Below are 21,499 nucleotides of genomic sequence, written 5' to 3'. Positions count from 1 at the left end.
CCTTAAACAGTAATACTGAATTGAAGTAAAACTGGCTTGCCTTGGTGTCACTGGAGATTTGGCTAGTATTTTCTTCCAAGGAATGCTCTTCTGGTTTTGACACTGTGCATAGAAGTGACAAAGGGGGCTTGTTTCCGTAAAACACTCTTGCGAACACAAAACGAGGACTCGATAATCGGTACATTGCCCTGGGTAAGTGTCTACCGATGTTCAGCCTTCAATACATCGAAGTCGTTTTCTTATTCACTTGGCTACAAGGGAAAGTCCACGTTAATCAATTAATCTATAACAAGAACTGACCTGACGGATTTCACATCCGCTAATTTCGAGAAAACGGATTGTGCAACGTAGATGTCACACTCTTGAAACCGGAACTGTTTCTTACAGGTCTTACCAAAGGGGTTTTCCCTTTCGGTTCTCCGCTTCATAGGCGTCGCCAACAACGTCATGTCACGCGCTAAGGAAGCTATTTTAAGAGTTCACTCATTTTGCAAGAGACACAAAACGGATTAGTATCAATCCGAGAAAAAGAAAATTTCGGTTTATCTTTGAACCAGTCCTCTGATCAAGCATTACCATTGACAGCAAACAATTCCATCTAAATGTCTCAGTTTCCATATTTGACCTGAACGAAGCAGATTGCAGACATGGCATTGAGCAAGACGAATACTGCAGTGGTTCTGCTGGTCGGCTTTGTCAATTATTTGGAATGGGCTGTAGTTATGACTTCAATATACCCATATATCCTTTCTGTGAGTATCTATTTCTTTGTTTGGTTTAGGATGTGTTCAATTTGCAGGATTTGCTTGTGACGATTTCGTTGAGTCCATGAAATTTTAAAAACGTGCAGATCAAACTGGAAATGGTTTTCCACATTCAAAAAGTATTTCCTTCTCCAAGTTTTCTGTTGGCGAGCTTTACAATATTTCCAGGTAAATTTTTTAGTAAAATTCGCTGAGAGAAAGCATTTTTAGGGAAACAGGACTCGATCTTGAAGTTTCGACTGTGAAGTTTGCGGAAGCGAAAAGTGAATATTTATTTGCCATATGCTACATTTTAGCCATCGTTTTCCAATTCGCGATTTTGCCTCAGAGTTTAAATGCGTAACAGCTGGTACATAGTCTTATAAACTTCAAGTTTTAATTTACTCCCAAATGCAAACGATCAATACGATCAATGAACATCTTGCAAATGGTTTTCTTCGAAAACCTAGCGTGACCCGAGATGTAGTCACGTTGAGTAACACAACCGGTTTGTTTTTTCTGCTGGTATTTGCCACTAAAGTAAGTCGTTCAGGAAAACAAAAATTAACTCAAGATATTCAATTTGAAGGAAATTGTATGAAAAAGCAGGCAAGGGATTCATCAAAGGTCATACCAGCAGTTAAATTGTCAGAAACTTTACCAGTAATCTTTTAGGCTATTGATTTGTTTTAGCCCGGATTTTAGTTAGGTGTAGTTGGTGACCTTCGAAAAACGCAGTGCATCAATAGGATTTTGTTATTTTAGTTTCCCTCCGGTATGTATCTAAAGTAATTAATTTTTAGATTATTTTTTTATTTTCTTTCCCCCTCCTCTTTGTTAGCTTTTTAAATATTTTTTTTTTATTTAATGTAAAGCGCCATGGACAAATAGTGGATTGGCGCTATATAAATATTTTATAATTATTATTATTATTATTATTATTATTATTATTATTATTATTATTATTATTATTATTATTATTATTATTATTATTAAAGTAGGCTAACCGCACCATTTTTTCCTTTCAGCTATCTAAGAATAGATCTTCTGCCGCCGTATACCTCTCCTTGGCCCAGAGCTTATTTCCCTTGGGACAAGGAATCTCTCAGCCACTAGCCAGCCTACTTGTCAAGAAACTCCGTCAAATCAAGATTGTTCTCTTAGCTTCTCTGACAATCGCCATTGGTGGAAATGTGACGTACATTGCTGCGCAGAAAGCCAACTCTGTTTTGCTTATCATTCTGGGAAGAGCGTTGGCTGGTTTCGGTGCAGGTGAGAAAATTAACGAATATTTCGGAGTCCTTGTCGATAATAAGCCTTCAGTTCTCACGTAAAAAAATCCCGGTAGCCTTCAGTAGGAGCTAAAGGTAATGATGCCTCGAATTCGATGCCTCGTATTTGATCAACTGGAAAGTCTTTCTATTGAAATTAGTAAACCAAGAAGCAAATCTTTTATTGTTACTACATGGTACAGACCTCCCAATTCACCTTATTATTCTCCGATTTTGAATCTCTTGTTGGAAAGCTAGATGCTGAAGGGAAATAGTATTACCTTATGGGTGACCATAATTGTAATATACTCCTGTCATCTCTGAATAATGTAAATACCCGGGCCCTACTAAACATCACTAATATTTACAATCTAAAACAACATATTAACGAACCGACAAGAGTAACGCCTGTGAGTTGCACTTTAATTGATGTCATTTTTGCTAGTCACCCGGACAGTGTATCTTGCTCTGGAGTATCTCACGTCGGAATCAGTGATCATAGTTTGATTTATGTTTTTCGTAAAATTTCATTGCCATCGGCCGTCAAAGTAGGCTCGATTACCAGCCGCTGTTCGGGAAAAGAGCTCGCGCTCCTCTCCCGAACTCTCTTCTCGGGGAGGAACGTAGATCGGACTCGAGAAAGCGGCGGAAATTGTTTAGGCAATTTAAAAATTTCGATCGTAATAGGTTTCGTTCGGACATCTTGGCTCAACCGTGGACTGATCTCACGGGAATAGCAACCTCCTTCGATGAATTTGTTAACCAAACCAACAGTTTGCAACAGTTTGCACGTTTTGTCCCACCTAAATAAATTATGCAAGAGAAAGGCGACAGGTCTTGATTCTGTGTTAGCCAGACTGCTAAGAGAATGTCCAGATTTAATTATACCCTGGATCACTCGCCATGATATTCAATCAATCTATCGACACTGGTATTTTTCCCGATGAATGGAACATTGCAAGAATCGCGCCTCTTTTTAAGAAAATTGGAAGTAGGAGTGATCCTTCTAATTATCGACCGATATCGATTACCCCGGTTGTGGCCAAGGTTTTCGAGCGAATTATTTATGATCAGTTGTATCATTATCTAAACGAAAACCATCTTCTCAGTAGACACCAATCTGGTTTTCGCTCGCTTCATTCTACAATTACTGCTTTGATTGAAGCGACTGATAACTGGTCTTATTAATGCCGTTGTATTTTTAGATCTTAAGAAGGCCTTTGATACTGTGGACCATATTATTCTTCTTTCGCTGTGGTGTTCCACAGTGAACGATTCTTGGGACCCTTCTATTTCTATTATACATAAATAATTCGCCTAATTGTCTCCAGCATTCCCAACCAAGGATGTACGCCGATGACACTAGTATTACTTTTTCTGGTAGTGATGTTGATGGAATGAAGAATTGTATTAATCTTGATTTGGAGAGAATTCGTGTGTGGCTTGCAGCCAACAAACTAACTTTAAATATGACAAAGACAGAATTCCTACTGATTGGGTCTAAGCAAAGGTCGTTAAATTCTACTGCGAATCCCACTGCCACAGTTAACCAGTTCCCGATAAAGCAAGTCTCGACTGTAAAATTCTTAGGTGTACACATTGATGAAAATCTTACTTGAGAGTGTCATATCAACGAGCTTTCTAAAAGGATTACTTCTGGTATAAGCGCCATTAAACGTATTAGGAATTCGGTCCCATATAAGACTCTACTTTCCATCTACAATTCATTAGTCCAACCTCATCTCGATTACTGCAGCTCGGTGTGGGGATCCTGTTCTAAGAGTCTTTCTCAAAAGTTACAAAAATTACGAAATCATGCTGCACGTGTCATAACTTTTTCAAATTACGATCGTAGTAACGATGAATTGTTGCGAATGGTAAACTGGGTTAAACTGGATCGTCAACGCCTTGTTGATAAATCAATAATGATGTATAAGATTGTAAATAATATGGTTCCGGACTATCTTAGTTCGTACTTTGTCTTCCGTTCCGATACCTAAGCTATCACTTAAGAGATAGTGCCTGTTCGCTTGCTATTCCACAGCCCCGCTCTAATTATTGTAAAAGAAGTCTGTCCTACAGCGGAGCTGTACTGTGGAATAGTTTACCCTTGGATATTCGTCAGTCACTCTCTCTTGATGAATTTAAATCTGAAATGAAGAATTATGATTTTGATGGTAGTCTTATGTAAGTTTTATTTTGCTTTTATACACAGCTACCTTGTAAAGCAGGGGTTTTTGATCATTTCTGTTATTGCAGTAGTTATTAGTGATTTAGTTAGGTAGTTAGACTATTTGAGCTTAATATTGTTAATTAACTCCTGAAGGAAATACCGTGTCTAAATAAAGATTTTACCTTACCTTAGCTTACCTAGAAACTCAAACGTTTTAGTGGTAAAGGATCGTCATTTCCCGGGAGAGGCGCTCCTATATAAAAAAGAAGGGGGTGCTCGTGGGAAATTTTTGAAGAGAACTCCTAAGAGGTACCAAGATCTTCTTTTGAATTGTTTTTTTCCCCTAAGAAGTACCAATTCTAAAACAAGACATTAACTGACACTTTCATAATTTTTTAATAGCGATAAGGACGACAGCTTCAAATACCTTCTACGCTTAAACTTGATTGTCATATCTTTTTCGGTTCAATACCCCAAAGGTACCGCGAAAGCTCTCGCTGTGGACTTTTTGAAGCTAAACACCCTAAGAGGTACCAAAAACCAAGTTTTCAGCCCCTAATAGGTACAACGAGCACCCCCGTTCTTCAATTCACCAAGGAGAAAAACATGAAAGAGGCAACAATGATGGTTAAGATTGTCACACAAGACAAACCTAGTGTGTCACTTTGAATCAAGCGAGCACCATCCTAGTCAACACAAGCCTGTATTTTATTTGTTCCCAGGTAGTGGAGGAGTTGCTTATGGCTTCATTGGCGCCAACACCAGTCGAGAATCCCGCACAAAGTTCATGTCGTACTACAGAGTTACATGCATGGTTGGAGTGATGTCATCCACGATCGGTAAGAACAACACAAACAATATTCACTTGTCTGCCGGTGATGATAACTAAGGCAATAAATAATAATTATACCATCACAAACATAATGTCGTCTTCATGGTATTTTTTTTTAGCCGTATTGTCTTCATAAATAATTATATTGGGATGACCAACAGCAGCATACACGAAGCACCGCCCATATCGTTATAAGTCTCATTTTCGTCGTTTTTCCACAGCATCAGCAACTTTTTTACCCAACTTTAGCAAGAATGCTCTCGGTAAAGCAACCGGACTCGATGAGTTCTCTGCTCCAGCAGCTCTCACCATCCTCTTTTTGTGTGTCTCGTTAATCCTGGTCACATTTGCTCTGGACGAAACGAACTGCTTTCCAATCGGTGAGTTTGATTAATTTTTGTTCATACTACAGACTACTGAATGGCGTTGATTTAAACGTCAAACTAAGTCAGATCAAACATAAGAAATGTGACAACTAAAACCGTAGTTAAGTAATGAAGATCTGTTACATAACGAAATATTTTTTAAAACGAGTGTTCCATTAAAAAGAGTAAAAACGTTCCTCGTTCACCAGGTAGAACATGTCGCTATGTTCCAGGATATACCGCGCTTGCTCTGTTAATTTCTCCCATCATATAGCTACTCCCCTAAAATGCACGCTCCACTAACCCCTCCCTCTTAAAATCGGGATATACACCAAAGTGTTGTTTGCTTCATATTCGTTTTTAGTTTACTAAAAATGATTGGTTTCAACCATCTCTAAGAAGCACACTGAAAACAAAAATGCTAACTCCACGAACTTTATTTTTAAGGGGGCTCCAACGATGACGTGTCCGTGGTACGTTCACTCAAGTCACGTGGTGTACTTCTTGGCTTGATGCTGTATCTATTGAATGGCTATATAACCACGTGGGTTGGCTTTGTGTTACCACTAGTCGCTTACAATCATTTCCAGCTTGAGGTCATGCAGTATGGTTGGTTGATGGTTGGTGTTTCAGGCACAGCCACTGTCGCCTCACTCTCCACGGCGTTGCTCTCTAAAGCCCCGTGTATGGCTAACAATAAAAACGGCGAAAGACTGGTCCTTATAGCCTGTTATATGCTCATGATCACTGCGATAGTTGTCTCCTATCTCGGCGGGCCTTCGGTAAGTGCGTAAATTGTAATTAATTCTTGAGTTTGTTGTTAATGAATTCGATTTTTTTCTATTTGCGATCCTTATAGTGATCGCAAATTTCAATACTTTACTCTTTACAATGTAGAGCACCTTATCGAATTCTCCCATTGGGAGAATTTGTAAAACATTTTCGAGTAGCTTTCACTCCCTTAACTCGTTATCTCTCGAGAGGTTTTGGAGGGGTTGTCTTGCTAGGTTCAACCAGTCTTTACCATATTTTCTGATCAAAACATGTGATTTACGCTTTACTTTAGCTCAGTAAGGTCTCAAATCTGAAGCGTTTTCAACAACGCTCTTTCTTGTATTACTTAAAGGGCTACCGAGTTACTTCCTTTTGTCAGTGAATATATGAAAGATCATATATTTGAGCTGTGGAGAAAGGTGTAAAGATAGAATGATCATCGTACTTATGTCAGCATCTCGATGTGCTCTTATTAACACGGTGACCAAACTGCGTTTTTGTTTGGATCAGGGGCAAAAGTGACTTCTGGGATTGGCCTCCGGCTTATTTGCAGTTTATTTTCGCTCCTAATTTCTACTTTTGATTCATTTTATCAGATTCTAAACACTTTGCGAGTTACGGTCAAAGAGGCTCTTTTCATTGGTGGAGTAATCATGGTGTTTTTGACGTATTCTGTGGCTGGAGTAATATTACCTTCACTGACGACCAAATATGTGGCCAAGTCCATGATGGTAAGAAGAGGGACCCTTTGTAAACAACCTGAGATAAACTACAACATCCCGTAGGTGACTGAACCCATAACATGAGGGAAATTTAGGATCTTCCCAATGCAGTTTCTCGCGACAAAGACTGTGCGTTGTAGTAACTTAGTTTCATATTTTTTTTCAGATTAGAAGTGTTAAACTCTTTTTTTTTTTTTTTGCTTTTCATTCCTGTCCCAGTTTCATTTCTTACACTTTTCCCTACTGAAGCTAGCAGAGGTATTTAGTATCCCATAATTGTAAACAGACAAGCAAGCAAACAAACAAATCTGCCAGTAGCGCGAGTTAGCATTTACCGGATCCCAATACGTCACTTCCACTCCATACCACCCCGCCCGTAAAATTTCCACGTTGAGCGTGTTAGGTAGCTCTTAAGATTTTTTTTTTTGGCATTCGAATATACCTCTCATTAATTTTTTTTCCCGATTATCACTTTGTTTCATATTTTTTTTCTCCTTTAGCCAGTCATAGTGCCTTACTATATCGCCGCGATGTCGGCCGGAAAAGTGATCGCTCCACTCCTCAGCAAAGCGGAGTTAACAATCCAAGGATGGGAGCTTCTCTTCATGGGCTCAGCTGGACTAACATTCCTGGGTGTCGCCCTATTTTTGTTCCTTTACCGTCCACCTGAGCCAGAGGAGACTTCGCTCCTACCCGAAAAAAGACGCACGTGCTCGCTGGAAGAGACATTAGTTGATTCAGTGGAACAGGGCTCATGAATCCTCAAGATAAAAAACTAAAAAACGTGCCCCGATATCAACAGATAAGTTAGGATCATCATTATGCGCATAGAAAAAAAAACTGTCAAGTACTAAGTACATAAATGTTCCCGTTGTATTCTAGTATACGGGAACCGTCCCGTCCCGTCCCTAGAACACGTTTCCTTTCCTGGGCGCTATTTAAAATAAAGATGTAAAGACTCTTTTTACGAGGTTCGTTCTACCAGCTATTTAATAAAAGAAGTAGCTTACAAAATGATTAAAAACAATTGATTTACTTGTAATAAGTTTTAATTTTCTTATCAAATGACTTCGCGAGGTACAGCTGAAAGAATCAAAACAAGGAGGATTAGCGAATTTTGTTAGAAGATATGTTAGTAGTGTAAGAGGATTGAACTCGTTATTGACTCATGGTCCCCAAATTGACAATTACATCAATCTGGCTGAAATAGAAATATTTGTTTGGGCTCAAGGGAGAAAATTTTGGCGCTTTTGAGGGTTCGGTCACTTACAAGACCCTCTTTGTACGGTCGAAACCTGCCGCAGGCTAAGGTCACATGGTACTTCATTACCACCTTACAACAGAACTTTTGGCCTCTCGTTCTAAAATGTTCGTACATTTTCTTTTAAATTAACTTGCGTAACGCAAACACTTATTTCATGCGATCGAGGGAGACCAAATGATACAATGTTATTAAATTACCTTTGTCATATATTTGTAAAACAGATCGCACTGTTAAACTATACATGTATGGTTCTTTAATGTAAATATCGTTTGCCGAGGTTCATCCGTATCAGTTTATGTACTTTCTAAACTTTGACGGCGATAATGAACAATACAATCCAGTGGCAAAGGGCCAGAGCCGAGTGTCCGAATTATGGAGGTGTCCGTAAGGAGAGGTTCAACTGGACCGAACGTGTACAATCACTGAACTGGTAATGTTCTACTGTGTGCGAGATTTTGCATTCCAAGATCCTTTATCACATTGTCCTCTATCGTAGAAACTTATTGGTTTTGTCGAGCGTTACACTGTTTTTCTCCTAAAAAAGTCAAGTGTCACTGTCTCGAACTCAAGTAATTTTTCCCTTGGCATGCCTTTCAGTCATTTACTATCGGCTATCTCGAGCCCCGCCTTGTATTTCTTGCGTTTCCCCAAGATTTAAAAAACGCGGAGTTCAACTGTATAAGCGGAGAAATATCAGCACCTATTTTCAGCCCAGAGTGTTTTATTTGTTTAGTGTATAGCAAGTGTACTGCGAGTGAGGAAAAAATCTCATTGCCTTTACACTCATGAATTCAGTGCATGGAGATGCTATAAGTTTAGAAATCGTCCCCCTGTCACTATTCTACCCCTGAGGAAGTAATCGTGTCAGGCGCGGATCTAGGATAAATGGTGATCAATTTCCGAAACAACGAGTGTCGAAGGCCTAAGTTTCTAGAGGAGTCCAGGGGCATGCTCCTTTGGGCCAAGGTTTGGATTTTAACTCTCAAAGGTTTTCTCACCCTCGTTCTCAGGGTCTCTCATCTTCCCACCATCCCGAGGCGAGGGAGAGGGAGGGCGGGAAGATGAGAGACCGTGGAAACGAGGTTGAGATATTCTTTCTGGGGTTTCTAAATCATTTTGAAAAATCTGACCGACCTCCGTAACTGGTCAGTGGAAACCGATATGGATTCTCGCCTGCTTGTTCCCCTTCTTTAATTCTAAAAGCAGTCAAAAGATGGATTTTCAACCCAGAACCTCTTCATATGTTCTTGTCTAATGGTTATGTACATATCGGGAGAGCTCTAAGGACAGCCGATAGTGTGCCTGTACATGACATGCAACCTTGGAAGCCACATTATTAAAATTTATAACTTCTACGTTTAGAATAGTTAAGTCACAGCAGAAACTGACTATAAAAGAATGAGAGCGCTTGATAGTCAAATGCCTTATTTGGGCACTTAGTCACTAAGGGATATTTGTTTGGTCATAAAAATTCACAGCATTCATGATTTTGATTCCATTTTATTGATCAACTCTCTTACATACGGTTTTAGTTATAAATATAAATAAATACAAAGATACAATTTTAAGGGAATGAATAAGCTCATTGCTAATTAACAATTATTCCATGAGACCGCGTTGGATATGAAGTGATTAATAACCAACGAGCGCGTAGCGCGAGTTGGTTATGATCACTTCATATCCAACAAGGTCGAATGGAATAATTGTTTTAGTATATTCTCAAATCGGGTTTTTGCCGCCGATTTTTATTTCAACAATTTTACAAAGCGGTGAAAAAAACATACAACTTCCGGTCACATGCGCGCCGTGATCACCTGATTATTACATCACTGAATGAGCTGAATGAAATTTGACAGCTTCACAAACGACAAACTGTGGTCAACTGTTAAACAAAATCAACCTTGAAATATTCAACCGTTCAAATGCAAGGGAAAAAGACCGCTTCGGAAGCTTTCAAGTGTTTAAATAGTGTTCAAAGTTCAGGAAGATTTTCCTGATTCTCCGCCTCCGTAGTAGTTGTGAACTTGGACATTGCAGTTGAAGAAAACCTGCGGAAAGCTTCTTCGCTCGCTTTGCCGAACCTCGGTGTTTACGAACTGATTTTGGACTAAAACTGTCCCTTCACTTTGAGGTTGCCGTTCTTGCTGGCCGTGGCATTGGTTTTCTTTCTCAGCTGCAGAGATACCAGTGCATGGGGAAGCTTCAGAGGCTCCGGCTGAGACAAAATCACTGAGAACGTGCGACATCTTCTTTTGCTGTTCTATGGATGGGCGATCATTGTACGATTCCACCGCCTGGTCTGATCTGTGTCCCGTAACAGACTTTATGTGTCTGGTTTCACAGTTATGGTCAGACAGAACTGTAACTGCTGTCGCCCTGAGGCAGTGGTTGGTTAGATGGGGCTCTATGCCAGCTCGCCTGCTCATATTTTTCAACATGTTGTCCAGCATGCTCGAGCCAACCGGCGAGTTGCAATACCAGATTTTGTCATCTGTTGGACTGAATTTCTGACTTTGGCCGTCTCTTGGTTTTTGGAAAAGAGCTTCGGAACTCGGGTTCAGGTGATGTAGGTAGTTTTTGATTGTTTTCACTGGGCACCTCTGAGAACCAGCAACGGCAAAGATCTTCGCGTCGGATTCATCCTCAGAGTCTCCAAGGCCGCCTTGATGATTTTTTGTGCTGCGCAGTGAACCAGGCTGCCGTCTGTTTAACTCAAAATACTCGACACCTCTAGGCGTTGTTCTTAGGGAGAGCATTCCAGGGTTCAACTGCCGCTGATTTTCTCTTCCTCGTCGTCCGAAGAAAAGGGTGAGATAAAACCATGCCGTTCTCTGCAGTTGGGCTGGATTTTGACTGTCGGCCGGCCCAAGTTCGCCGCTTTCAAAGAGCCTCTGGATTTGATCTTTTGACACTGCTTTCTTATGGACAACTCCAGCTATTTTACCCGTCTTTCTGAGATCCTTTACAAAGGCATCCAAAACTTTATTGGCTTCGGTAAACACAGCGTCGGAGATGATAGAAAAAGGCTTGTTGTTTGGTGGCGAGCGAAGAAAGCGATCTATGGCGGCTCGAATGGACTTCATGGATGTGTTTTTGTAATACCTCCCGTCTTTCTTCCTTGCGGAGGTGTAGAAACATTTAAGGCATTCATTTAGCTCCTCTTTGGACATGTCTTCAATTCGTTTCGAAAATTTTGTGGCAACAGGACTTGACAGCCATTCTGTAAATAACGAGGTAAGAATTTTTGTCGTTGTTACGAATAAATTATCAAAATATCGACAGTGAACGTAACAATTGTTGCTAGTTTTTGAGTAAAACTCCCACATACGTACCATTAAATATGTTCATGCCGAACTTTGTGGCTTTCTTCGTTTTTTCTGGGATAGCATTGTCTAATATCTCTTGAAGTTTAGAGGGAGACAGCTCCTGAAACCTGCCAGTATCGGCCATTATGGAGAGCTGAAGTTAAAAACTTCGTGCGGAAAATTTTTAAACTTGGCGCATTATTTTCCATATTAGGTAAAACTCCGACTAATGGCTCATAGTCGGAGTTTTTGAGCCAATTAGAGAGCTAGAAATGCAATAGTCGGAGCTGAGAATATACTAATATGTAATAATGTTTAGGAACTCACTACAGAAAAGTACATTTTCTGTTCAAATTCCTAGCTGTACATCCTTACGAAACCTTGCAGGAGGTTTTTATTTCAAATACAAAATCTAAAGCTTTCGTCCCAATTGTTTAGTCTCTTCAGTGAGAACGAGATCTCAGCAAGTGTCTAGTTGTACTTTATGATGGCTAGTGCCAGTCCTTTCTTAGGCTCCCCGTCATAATGTCCATTAACAAACTTCTCGTACACAGGCCAGCTGCGATGATAAATGACAGCCACGTTGTCTGTCCTAAAGATCTTTTTGCTGGAGATTATGAAAGCGAGTTCTTTCAACAAGTAGTACACTCCCTTTTGGATGTTTTCGTCTTCTTCGAGCTCAGATTCCGAGGATTCTAAAAGAGGAAGATTCATAAACAATTAATAATGATACATCAACAAGATGTGGATGGAACACTGAAGAAAAATACTCGCCATATCGAAGGGATGTTACTGACAGTGATTGTGGCTTAACATGATAAATAACAAGACCTGCTAGAGGGCCTGATAGTACTATAGTTAAATGGGAAAGCAAGAGTGTCAAAAATGATTCAAGAACTGACCAAAACGACACTGTCTATTGTCAGCAAGACAACAACATCAACAGCAAATCATTAAAGCAAGAGCTAACGCTCCAAAATCCAGTTTTTCCAGAGTCGAGAGGTTAATTTACCATAAAGGAGCTAAGTCACGGTTTAGCATTTTTTAATTTCGTAGTTTGTAATCCATGTCAATAGTCTCCACCCTTAACCATCCTTGTCCCTTTATGGTTTATTGTTACCTCGCTTGTGCTTTTCTACCTTAGTAGACTACTATTTTCATGTTTTCTTCAATAGACCATTTTCATATTCTCGGTATTGGACTGGCACTAGCTTGCAATGGAGGCTCATGCGGGGAAATATCAATAAAAAGAGAAAAATGTCATTTGCATTTGAAAAGACTCCCCGCATTAGCCTCAGTTGCATGCTAGTTCCAGTCCAATACCGAGAATACGAATATGGCTTATTTAAGACATTTGAATGTAATTTTGTACGTGACGATAATAACTGAAAATACCGTGACTGAGCGCCTTTAAGATCAAGTTCAAGTTAATAATCAACTGCAGCAGTAGGTGTTTCACTTGCTCGCTGACGCAGCTGCACTAAAACTTTGTAAGTTAGAAGGCAATCGTTTCATTTCACAGAAAACAGTTTGAATGTCTTTATTTTACCTGATTCACTCTCATCGGAAGATGTAACATCTTTGCCTAAGACCTTGGCAGTAGATTTTGCTACGTCTAGGCAGAAGTCGGAATTGTTTTTATAAAACTTGATGACGAACTCCAAAGCTTCTACGTAAGCTTCGTTTGTATCCACCTCTAGCGTCCAGTCCAACAAGTAAAATTCCCCGGCCATTTCCTCAAACCTGCCCACCTGCAGAGAAACATTACAAGGTAAGAACGAATGTACATCAGCTCTCCTGGACCATGTTGTTGTTGTTGATGATGTTTGTTGTTTGTCATGTCTGATAGTGGTCAATGCGCTTAGCTACACCTAGCTAGTTACAGCCATGTCACTTAAGGGAAACCAATATATCAACTAAACATCATAGGCTTAAAAATCCCAGCTGATCAGTTAGCTATTTACAAGCATGACCCAGGGGTCGAACTAGGGTCTACCGAGAAAACAACTCCAGCTAAGTGTCAGAAAGGGACTTGAACCCGCGACCTCCAGATCTTAATTCCGGCGCCCTAACTACTCGGCCACGCTTCCCCCTTGACATGGAAGTTAGAAGGCTATTCGGCCGTACTTCTGAAATGACGTAAATGCATGTTGTCGACAAAGAAGTTCGGCATTAAGACAAAATTTAATAAATAGAAATTCGTCAGATAACAGCAATTAACAAGTCCGCCTAAAGGTGAAAGTGGTTGTGAACTCAGGTGACGTCAAACAATTATGTGAACTCGAGACGACCGGCGGTACTTCTCGCAATTGAATAAAGTTTTTATTGAACACTTGCTCACGCTATGTTGGAAGGTGAATTCAGATTAAATATTAATTTCAAAGTAAAACTGACGTTTTAAATTTTTTTTTTTATTTTCCATCCAGGTCCTCAGAAGAAATATGAGCCAGGAGTTTTGCAATCCCTCACTGAGAACTTATAGATCGTTTCACGTGACGTCATCACTTTCTAAAATCCAAAACTAAAGAGCCACCAAAGTTTTTATCCTCATCAGGCATAAGAGGTGGTATATTTATATCTGTTTACAATTTTACAGCTCAATGGCGTGCTTCGTTTGGAATCCAGAGCATTTTGAATTTCAGGGTTATGGAGGTGCGTGACACAGGCTACGATCGAGTTTGTCGAAAAATAAGAAAATATTCTTATCTCGTAATTTTAAGCCTTTTTAGAAGTTAGGGCATTACGAAAAGTGCTTATGTAAATGCTTATTTGATCAGTACTGATAATTTTAAAATTAAACGAGACTAACCTGTAAGGTGAAGTTTGATTGAAATTCTATGAGTCATTGGTCAGGAGCTAGGGAGTCACGTGAGATAGAGCGCGGGAACCTGAGCATTCAGTCTTTAAATCCTGTGAGTGGACACATAATTTCTCACTAGTTTAGGGTGGGCTGAAAAACATATGCCCAATATTGTGTAAGAATAGGGTGGGCATTTGACTCCCTAGCTCCTGACCAATGCCTCATAGAATTCCAATCAAACTTCGCCTTACAGGTAAGTCTCGTTTAATTTTAAAATTCTATTTCGTCATTGGTCTAAGTCACTAGTGAGTCACGTGAGACTTTAAAGCAATGTGGACATGAACAGGTAAACAGAAGACCGTTTTATTGCTTACTGAAACAGTCATGCGTGGAGACAAGTTCGTCCCCAAAATTGACAACTGCTTGAACTGGCTTGTCATAGAACTTTCTAAAAGTGCTTTCTCTGGACCATCCAGCTGCATCCATGATAGCATTAATAGAAACATTATTTGAGCATGCAGCTGAAGTGGCAGCAGCCCGAGTACTATGAGCAGAAAAAACCTTTGTGTTTACTCCAGCCTTTTCTAAAACATTCTTAATCCAGCGACTAACAGTGTCACGACTTACTGGTTTAAAGGGTTTACTATAACTTAACCACAGAGGGTCATGACCAGTTCTGATTGGTTCTGTAAGTTCTACGTATTGCCTAAGGCAAGTCACAACACATAGACGTTCGTCTACTGGGTACGATTTAAACTCCAAGTGTCCTTGATGCTTGCCAGGTTTGGATGTCTTCAAACGTTTAGCAATCTCAAAGTGAACAGTATCATTTGTAATCCTCATGCCACTAACTGTAAGTGCATGAACAGTTTGGCATCGCTGGCCAGATAACAATGCAACTAACACAGCAGTTTTATGTGTGATGTCTTTAAGGCTTAATTCTTCAAGTGGAGGCAGTGTCTTTAAATAGTCTAAAACAACAGAAATATCCCATATGTCCTTGTAACGTGGAAGGGAAGGCCTTGACTCAAAGACACCTTTAAGGAACCGGGAAACCAAAGGGTGATTTCCAAAGGAGCCACCATCTGGAAGGAAGATAACTGTCGATAAAGCATTTCTGGCTGTGTTAATACCACCATACGATGCGCCATTTTCATACTGCTGATAAAGAAATTCCAGACCATTCTCTACAGAAGCTGAAAGGGGATTAATACCCCTTGAAAGACAGAACTCTTGCCATCGCTGGTGGTAAGTCTGGTACTGCTTTTGTGTACCCGTTCGCCAGGATTGCATGATGATCCAGTTTGCAGCCCCAGCCGAAATTCCTCTGCTTGAAAGGAGATCCCTGACAAGTGGCAGACCAGTAGTTGAAGTTTCTTGTGTAGTGGGTGCAGCAGGTGGGGATGTGCTGGTAGGTACAGTGTGTCTTCCTTCCTAGGTAGCATGAGAGGAAAATCAATGAGCATATTCATTAAATATGGCCACCAAGTCTGAGTTGGCCAGTGTGGAACTACTAGTAAGCCTGTGGCTTCCTCGTCAGAAATCTTTTGTAATACCCGTTGTATGACACTAAATGGGGGGAATGCATAAAAGGTATACCCCTTCCAGGAGATGTGAAAGGCATTGATGGCATGGGCCTCTGGGTCAGGCTGGTATGCAACATAGGGCTTTAACTGGAAATTAAATCTAGAAGCAAACAAATCCACATTAGGAGTCACGCCTAATTTTTTAGTAGCAGCATCAAAAATTGGCTTCTGTAAAGTCCATTCTGTTTCTTTCCGGGGCAGCCGTGATTCTCTATCTGCCTCAGTATTTTGTTTTCCAGGAATATGTGCAACTGATAGCCAAACACTATGGTCTATGCACCACAACCAGATTTGGTGTGAAAGTTGATTGTTTACTCGAGAATGGCATGTGCTCATTTGGTTAATGGTAGTAACTGCAGTAGTGTTATCAACCAGGAGTTTCACATGTTTACCCTGGACTACACTTGAGAAAGATTTCAAGGCAAGGGAAACAGCAAGCATTTCCAAATAATTAATGTCATGCTGTGCTTCTTCTGGAGACCAATTCCCTCCAGAGGTGACTGTATCAATACAGCACCCCCATCCAATCAGAGAAGCATCTGTTGTCATAGTAACCTGGGGGTCTCCATGGTTGATAAGGTTATAGGCTGTGGGCAGTGCAGTGGCCCACCATTTTAGGTCAATTATGGCTTCTTGGGATAAGTTCATGTTCTTATCAAAATTCCCTTTGTGTAGTTTTAGAGCTCGCGTTTTGTCCATTTCAAGGATCCCATGGTGTAATGGGCGATACATCACCCCCGGAAAACTAGAGGTCATAAGCCCAAGTACTTACGCCACATCCCTTATAGAAGGGGAGACAGTAGCGAGCAGATTTTCACATGCATCTTTTAATTTTAGAGCTCTGTCTGGAGTCAGTGAAACCTGCATCAAAATAGAGTTGAGAACAAACCCAAGGAAAGTTATAATTTGTGTCGGAAGTGAAAAAACCGGCTTTAGCAGCTTTGTGAACTTCCTAGGGCAAAGTGCTAATCCATTTGGAAAACACACAAATTGGTACAAGGCTCCTCTCCATTCAAACTTAAGAAATTTTTGATGGTCCTTACATATTGACACTGAGTAATAGGCGTCTTTCAGGTCTATGGATGCCATGTAGCACCTCGGCTTCATTAGCCTGATGGCAGACCAGATGTTGTCCATTTTAAAATGATAGTGAGTTACATTTGCATTAAAACATTTCAAGTTTAAAATCATTCGAAAAGAGCCATCCTTTTCGGGTCTGGTAAAGATAGATGATATAAATTCCCCTGTCTCGTGTTGGCAAGGTTGAATAACTCCCTTCTTGACGAGCTGGGTTATTTCCAAATCAACCGATTCTGTTTGTATTTCTGATAACTTAGGTTGCATAAAGGGTTTGACCTGCATTGGCAGAGAATCAAATTCAATATATTGACCAGTAACAGTCTCTAAAACTTCAGGATCAGAAGTCAGCTCTTGCCATATGTGGGAATAAGCGGCTAAACTGCCTGCTTTGAACGTTTGTATTCTCCCCTGAAAATACTTTAAAAGTGATGGTAAAATAGCTTTAAATTCGCTTACCGGGGTGGTGCTAAGAGTCGCAATAATGTTACTGGTTACTTCCTAGCCGTTTGGCCGGTCTGTTTCTTCCAGTGGTGTTGATATGGAGTCGACTTCTTGTACGACTGGTTTCCCGGAGGCGTTTTGCCTAAAAAAGGTTTCCACTGCTGGTTATTACCTGGCGTGTGCGATTTGCCATAGGATCGCCTATTGGCGGAGTTAGAGGGGCTTGCCGTGCTACTGATCTTGTTTGAAGCACGGATGTGATTAAGTTGCGTTTGCAGTTCATCGCCAAACAAAAAATTTGTAATAGGCACGTGTGAAGCACACAACGTGGCATAATCTTTGTGCAGTGCTGGACGAATGGCTTCACGCCTCCTTTGGGATATTTCGAAGCTGATATGCCCAAGAAGTGCTAGTGCATCGGCATTCATTCGGACCATATTGTCAACATCAACTTTACCGTTCTCGGCACGAGCCTTCAACAACATATCGGTGGTTTGTGCGGTTATATTACCGACCTTCGTAAGTGTGGTTTGCAAGTTTGACAACTTCAGGTCCTTGCCCCTCGTATGCCGATCGAGGCGCCCCCAGATTTCAGGGTTTACCTTCGGAATGATTAGCCGATCACAGTTTATCGGTCGAAGGTATTTATCCGATTTTTCCTTGAGGTTTGTCTCGTCAAGCTTAGTAAGCCACCTCAAGTTTACGATCTTGGCAAGTTTCTCAGACACTGTTCAAAGATTTTCTCAGACTGCTCAAAGATACGGTGGCTCATAGGGACAAAACACTTCCACAAATCAAAAAACACTTGCTCGGGTGGAAAACACTTGCTCGGATGGAAAACACTCGCTCGAAAAAAAACAATTGCTGGGATGGAAAACACTTGCACGGGTGACAAAACACTTGCACAGATCGAAAACAATTCTACTAATACAAACACTTTCACAAATCACTATGCATTTCCACAAATACGAAACACCCCCACAAATCACAAAACACTTGCACAACCTGAATAACTTATCGAACAGTTAATACCTGCAGAGTGCCTCTTGGCTTGGCTACTAAGGCTCTAAGGCCGGGATACTAAGGTCAGTTCGCACTTCGCGGGTCGAGCAAACTTCGAACTTCAACTGGAAGGTGAGTACGTGTTCTATCGTATATTTTAATGTTGTTATTCGGTCTGATTTGCTACTATTGCTTCCTGTCCACCGTTATGGCCGTTTAAAGCATTTTTGCAAGGATAATGTTGAGTGATGACTTAAACTGAGCTTTGCAACTAAGCGACCACCAACGAAACAGTGACTCCGTCTGTTCAGTAATAGATCACAGAAGACGTCAAAATGTGGTAAGAACATCAGTGACACACTCGGCTATCGCCTCGTGTGCCACTTATTTGTTCTTACCACATTTTGACGTCATCTTACTGAGCAGACGCACGGCAACATGGAATCTATTTGTTAAGTAGAATACAGTAAAGTTCAATTAATAACATTGACAAAAGTCTGAGTATAAACTTTCTAAAGTCTACATACATACAGTATCTGTATAGTATCCGTATCTGTACAGAACGGTGGCCAGTTCCGTAGCTGCAAGCGCACCACAATTGACCTTTTCAATAGCTCTCCTGCAGTGTGATTTGAGCTGACTGGAATTTTCCTTAGCTCGTTTGACAGCATCCTTGCTTCCCAGAGCTCTGTACGTGTGTCCTGCAGGTTGCTGAGGCACAACCACAATGATTCTTCTCTTTTCCTTTCCAAGATATTCTACATAGTCTTCGATGACACGGGATTTAAAGTACGGATTTCCAGGACTCATCCCAAACAACACAACGCCATTGTTGGCCATCGCATCCTGGCCTGTTTGGAAAACGATGCTGTCTTCAATTTGAGCAAGACTGAGGCTCATTTTGACTCAATGCAAAAGCTTCTGTTCTCGGAGAAATACTTGTGCGTAAAAAGCCGCGAGGTAGCGTTATAACGAGATACGAGCTCGCTGGATTTACTAGCAAATGCTTTACTAAGGACTCTTTTTATGTCATCCGCCACTTAAGGAATTGGCTAATCAACAGCTACAACGGCTGGAACGAGCTAAGTTACAATCCCCAGAACTTATTTTATTGAATGACGTGTCGATACATTTAGTATCTATTAACCGTGATAATCGGTCACATGGATTATTCTTTCCTGGAAAAACTCTTTAAAACTAATTCCAAGCAGCTTGAATTTGAATTTTCATTTCTATTTTTCGGTCAAATAGTTTGCCAAGAAATTGCTTTTTTATTACTTTTTAATTTTTTTCCCAGAACTACAAAAATAAAACCTTTTTGAATCTGACCTGTTTTCAGCTCGCAAAAGTTGAACCATATATTTACTTTTATTAGCAAAAACTTCAGCTTATTTCCTAAAAGCAATAAAAGCGAGTTAAGGTTCAGAAAACCGCTGTGACGTAAGAAACTGTAAGATTTCGGCGAATCCGGGAAATTTGTATATTTTGACGTCAACAGAGTTATGTGAAACTCGTTTTCCGGGATCCTGGCTGAGAACAGGGAAAAATCTAAATGTACTGAACACGTAAATATACTGTGTCGCTTGTATTATCCACTCAGTGATTTTATTACCTATTACTCCTGCAACTACAATGTCCACTTACAACAGTGCATGATTTTTGATCGCACTATAGCATGCAACTACAAGGGGTCAAGTGCCACGATACAGAAGCTTTCCTTGCAAAATTTTAATCACTGGCAAAGGTCAGTAGATCCTGATCTGTAGCCCTTGAATTTGACGTCAACAAAAAGTCACATGACTTGCACCCTAGTGCCTGTATAGGGGTTATTTTAAGTCGAGGGAAAATTATTGCGGAACACTCAAGGGCAGTGACTCATTCTCGCCCACGAGATTTCGGGGAAAACCCGGCAATGATTAGAAAACTCGGCTTTCGTGACATTTCTCAACTTTAGTTTCTAACCGGCTTCACCATGATCGCTAGCCTTGTCGTCGCTGTCCTAGCTATCTTGTTGCTTTCAATGCTGTGGATTTACAAAAAGTAATAGAGGTGAGTAGAGCTTGTGTGCATTCGTCAAGGTTTTTCCATTTAGTAGCTCTGCAGCCTGCATGTGAGCAAGTCGAGCAAGCAGTCTTGGCAGTTCTTAGATTACACATTCTGCCGCCCTGTGTGATTCAAGGTCATGATAAATCTTGTTGTCTTTGTCCTTCATTAACATGCTGCCATAAAAACCATTAAGAGGCATGTGCTTTGAAAACATCGAAAAACTAAACTTTGCAGAAATATTTAGCTAGAGAACTCGTCTTGGTTTGTAAAAAAACGTTTTCCGGTTTCTACAGCAAACTGACCCAAGCCGTCTCGTACCCACAGACTGACCTTTTGAAAATCTTTTCTTTCAGTTGTACTTCTGGAAAAATAATACTGGTGAATTAATCAAAGGAACTGGATTTAAAACATTTTCTCCGACACTCATAGCGATGAAAGATGAAAACTTGAGGAAATTCGGAATGTACTTGAACCAAAAGTCAGGAAATGCGGGCGAGGACGATTCTTAGTGCTTTGGGTTACTAAAAATGTATCAGAGTTGTTCTAAGTTGTAATCAGTGGTGCATTGAGATTAACTTTTAATAGGTGTGTTATACATGGTTCTTGGGGTCATGACATATTTTGGGGCCTGAAGTAAGATGTTCCGCTTCCCGGGGCTAAAATATTTACCCATAAGGGTAGCTTGAACGTTCAGCAGCACCCCCTTTTCCTTTTTGCCAATTTATGTGCTCAAAAGTGTACGTGGTGTTGCATAGAGCAATTTCACAAAACCTATGAAACGGTCACCTACACTATAAAATTCCATGACACACTAGTTTTGTCGTTTAGTTTTGTTTAGTTTTACTGTAATGGATGAGTTGCCAGTAATCGGATACCCGTGTTTGCGCGAAGAACTCTGGGATCGTCAGGGGGCAAACATTGCTAGTCGCTAGAAGGAAATGTATGGCGAAAAGTATTTTCGAGGTACAAGAAAACGATTTTTGAGAGAGATCAACGCTTTCTCACCGTCGTTTTTATCGCGAATGGATTTGGGCAATGTTGATATGTGGAATATGTAAGTTTTTGTTTGAATAACCGCATAATATGTGACAAAAT

The 21,499-nt window shown here is 40.5% G+C and overlaps 3 protein-coding genes across 3 annotated transcripts; 1 reads left to right on the top strand and 2 right to left on the bottom strand.

Annotated features, from left to right (window-relative positions):
* The first annotated feature begins 626 nt into the window (after window positions 1-626).
* LOC145486686 (major facilitator superfamily domain-containing protein 8-like) lies at window positions 627-9,389 on the top strand. The gene is made up of 7 exons (XM_081465400.1): window positions 627-752; window positions 1,772-2,015; window positions 4,910-5,026; window positions 5,241-5,399; window positions 5,832-6,166; window positions 6,755-6,889; window positions 7,381-9,389. The coding sequence occupies exons 1-7, from the start codon at window positions 648-650 to the stop codon at window positions 7,636-7,638; spliced, it is 1,353 nt and encodes a 450-aa protein (XP_081321526.1). The 5' UTR covers window positions 627-647; the 3' UTR covers window positions 7,639-9,389.
* Window positions 9,390-10,123: 734 nt separating this feature from the next.
* On the bottom strand, window positions 10,124-11,746 carry LOC145487706 (uncharacterized protein KIAA1958 homolog). Its single transcript, XM_081466527.1, has one exon. It carries the CDS (start codon window positions 11,477-11,479, stop codon window positions 10,124-10,126), a length of 1,356 nt encoding a protein of 451 aa, XP_081322653.1. The 5' UTR covers window positions 11,480-11,746.
* A 167-nt stretch (window positions 11,747-11,913) lies between these two features.
* LOC145487424 (uncharacterized) lies at window positions 11,914-19,352 on the bottom strand. The gene is made up of 3 exons (XM_081466202.1): window positions 18,962-19,352; window positions 12,999-13,200; window positions 11,914-12,144 (listed from the first exon to the last, which is right to left on the bottom strand). The coding sequence occupies exons 1-3, from the start codon at window positions 19,256-19,258 to the stop codon at window positions 11,921-11,923; spliced, it is 723 nt and encodes a 240-aa protein (XP_081322328.1). The 5' UTR covers window positions 19,259-19,352; the 3' UTR covers window positions 11,914-11,920.
* Window positions 19,353-21,499: the final 2,147 nt, after the last annotated feature.

Source organism: Orbicella franksi, chromosome 5 (assembly GCF_964199315.1).
Source record: "Orbicella franksi chromosome 5, jaOrbFran1.1, whole genome shotgun sequence".
NCBI lineage: Eukaryota > Metazoa > Cnidaria > Anthozoa > Scleractinia > Merulinidae > Orbicella > Orbicella franksi.
Note: the sequence above shows the minus strand (reverse complement) of the source record. Positions and strands in the feature narration are given on the sequence as shown.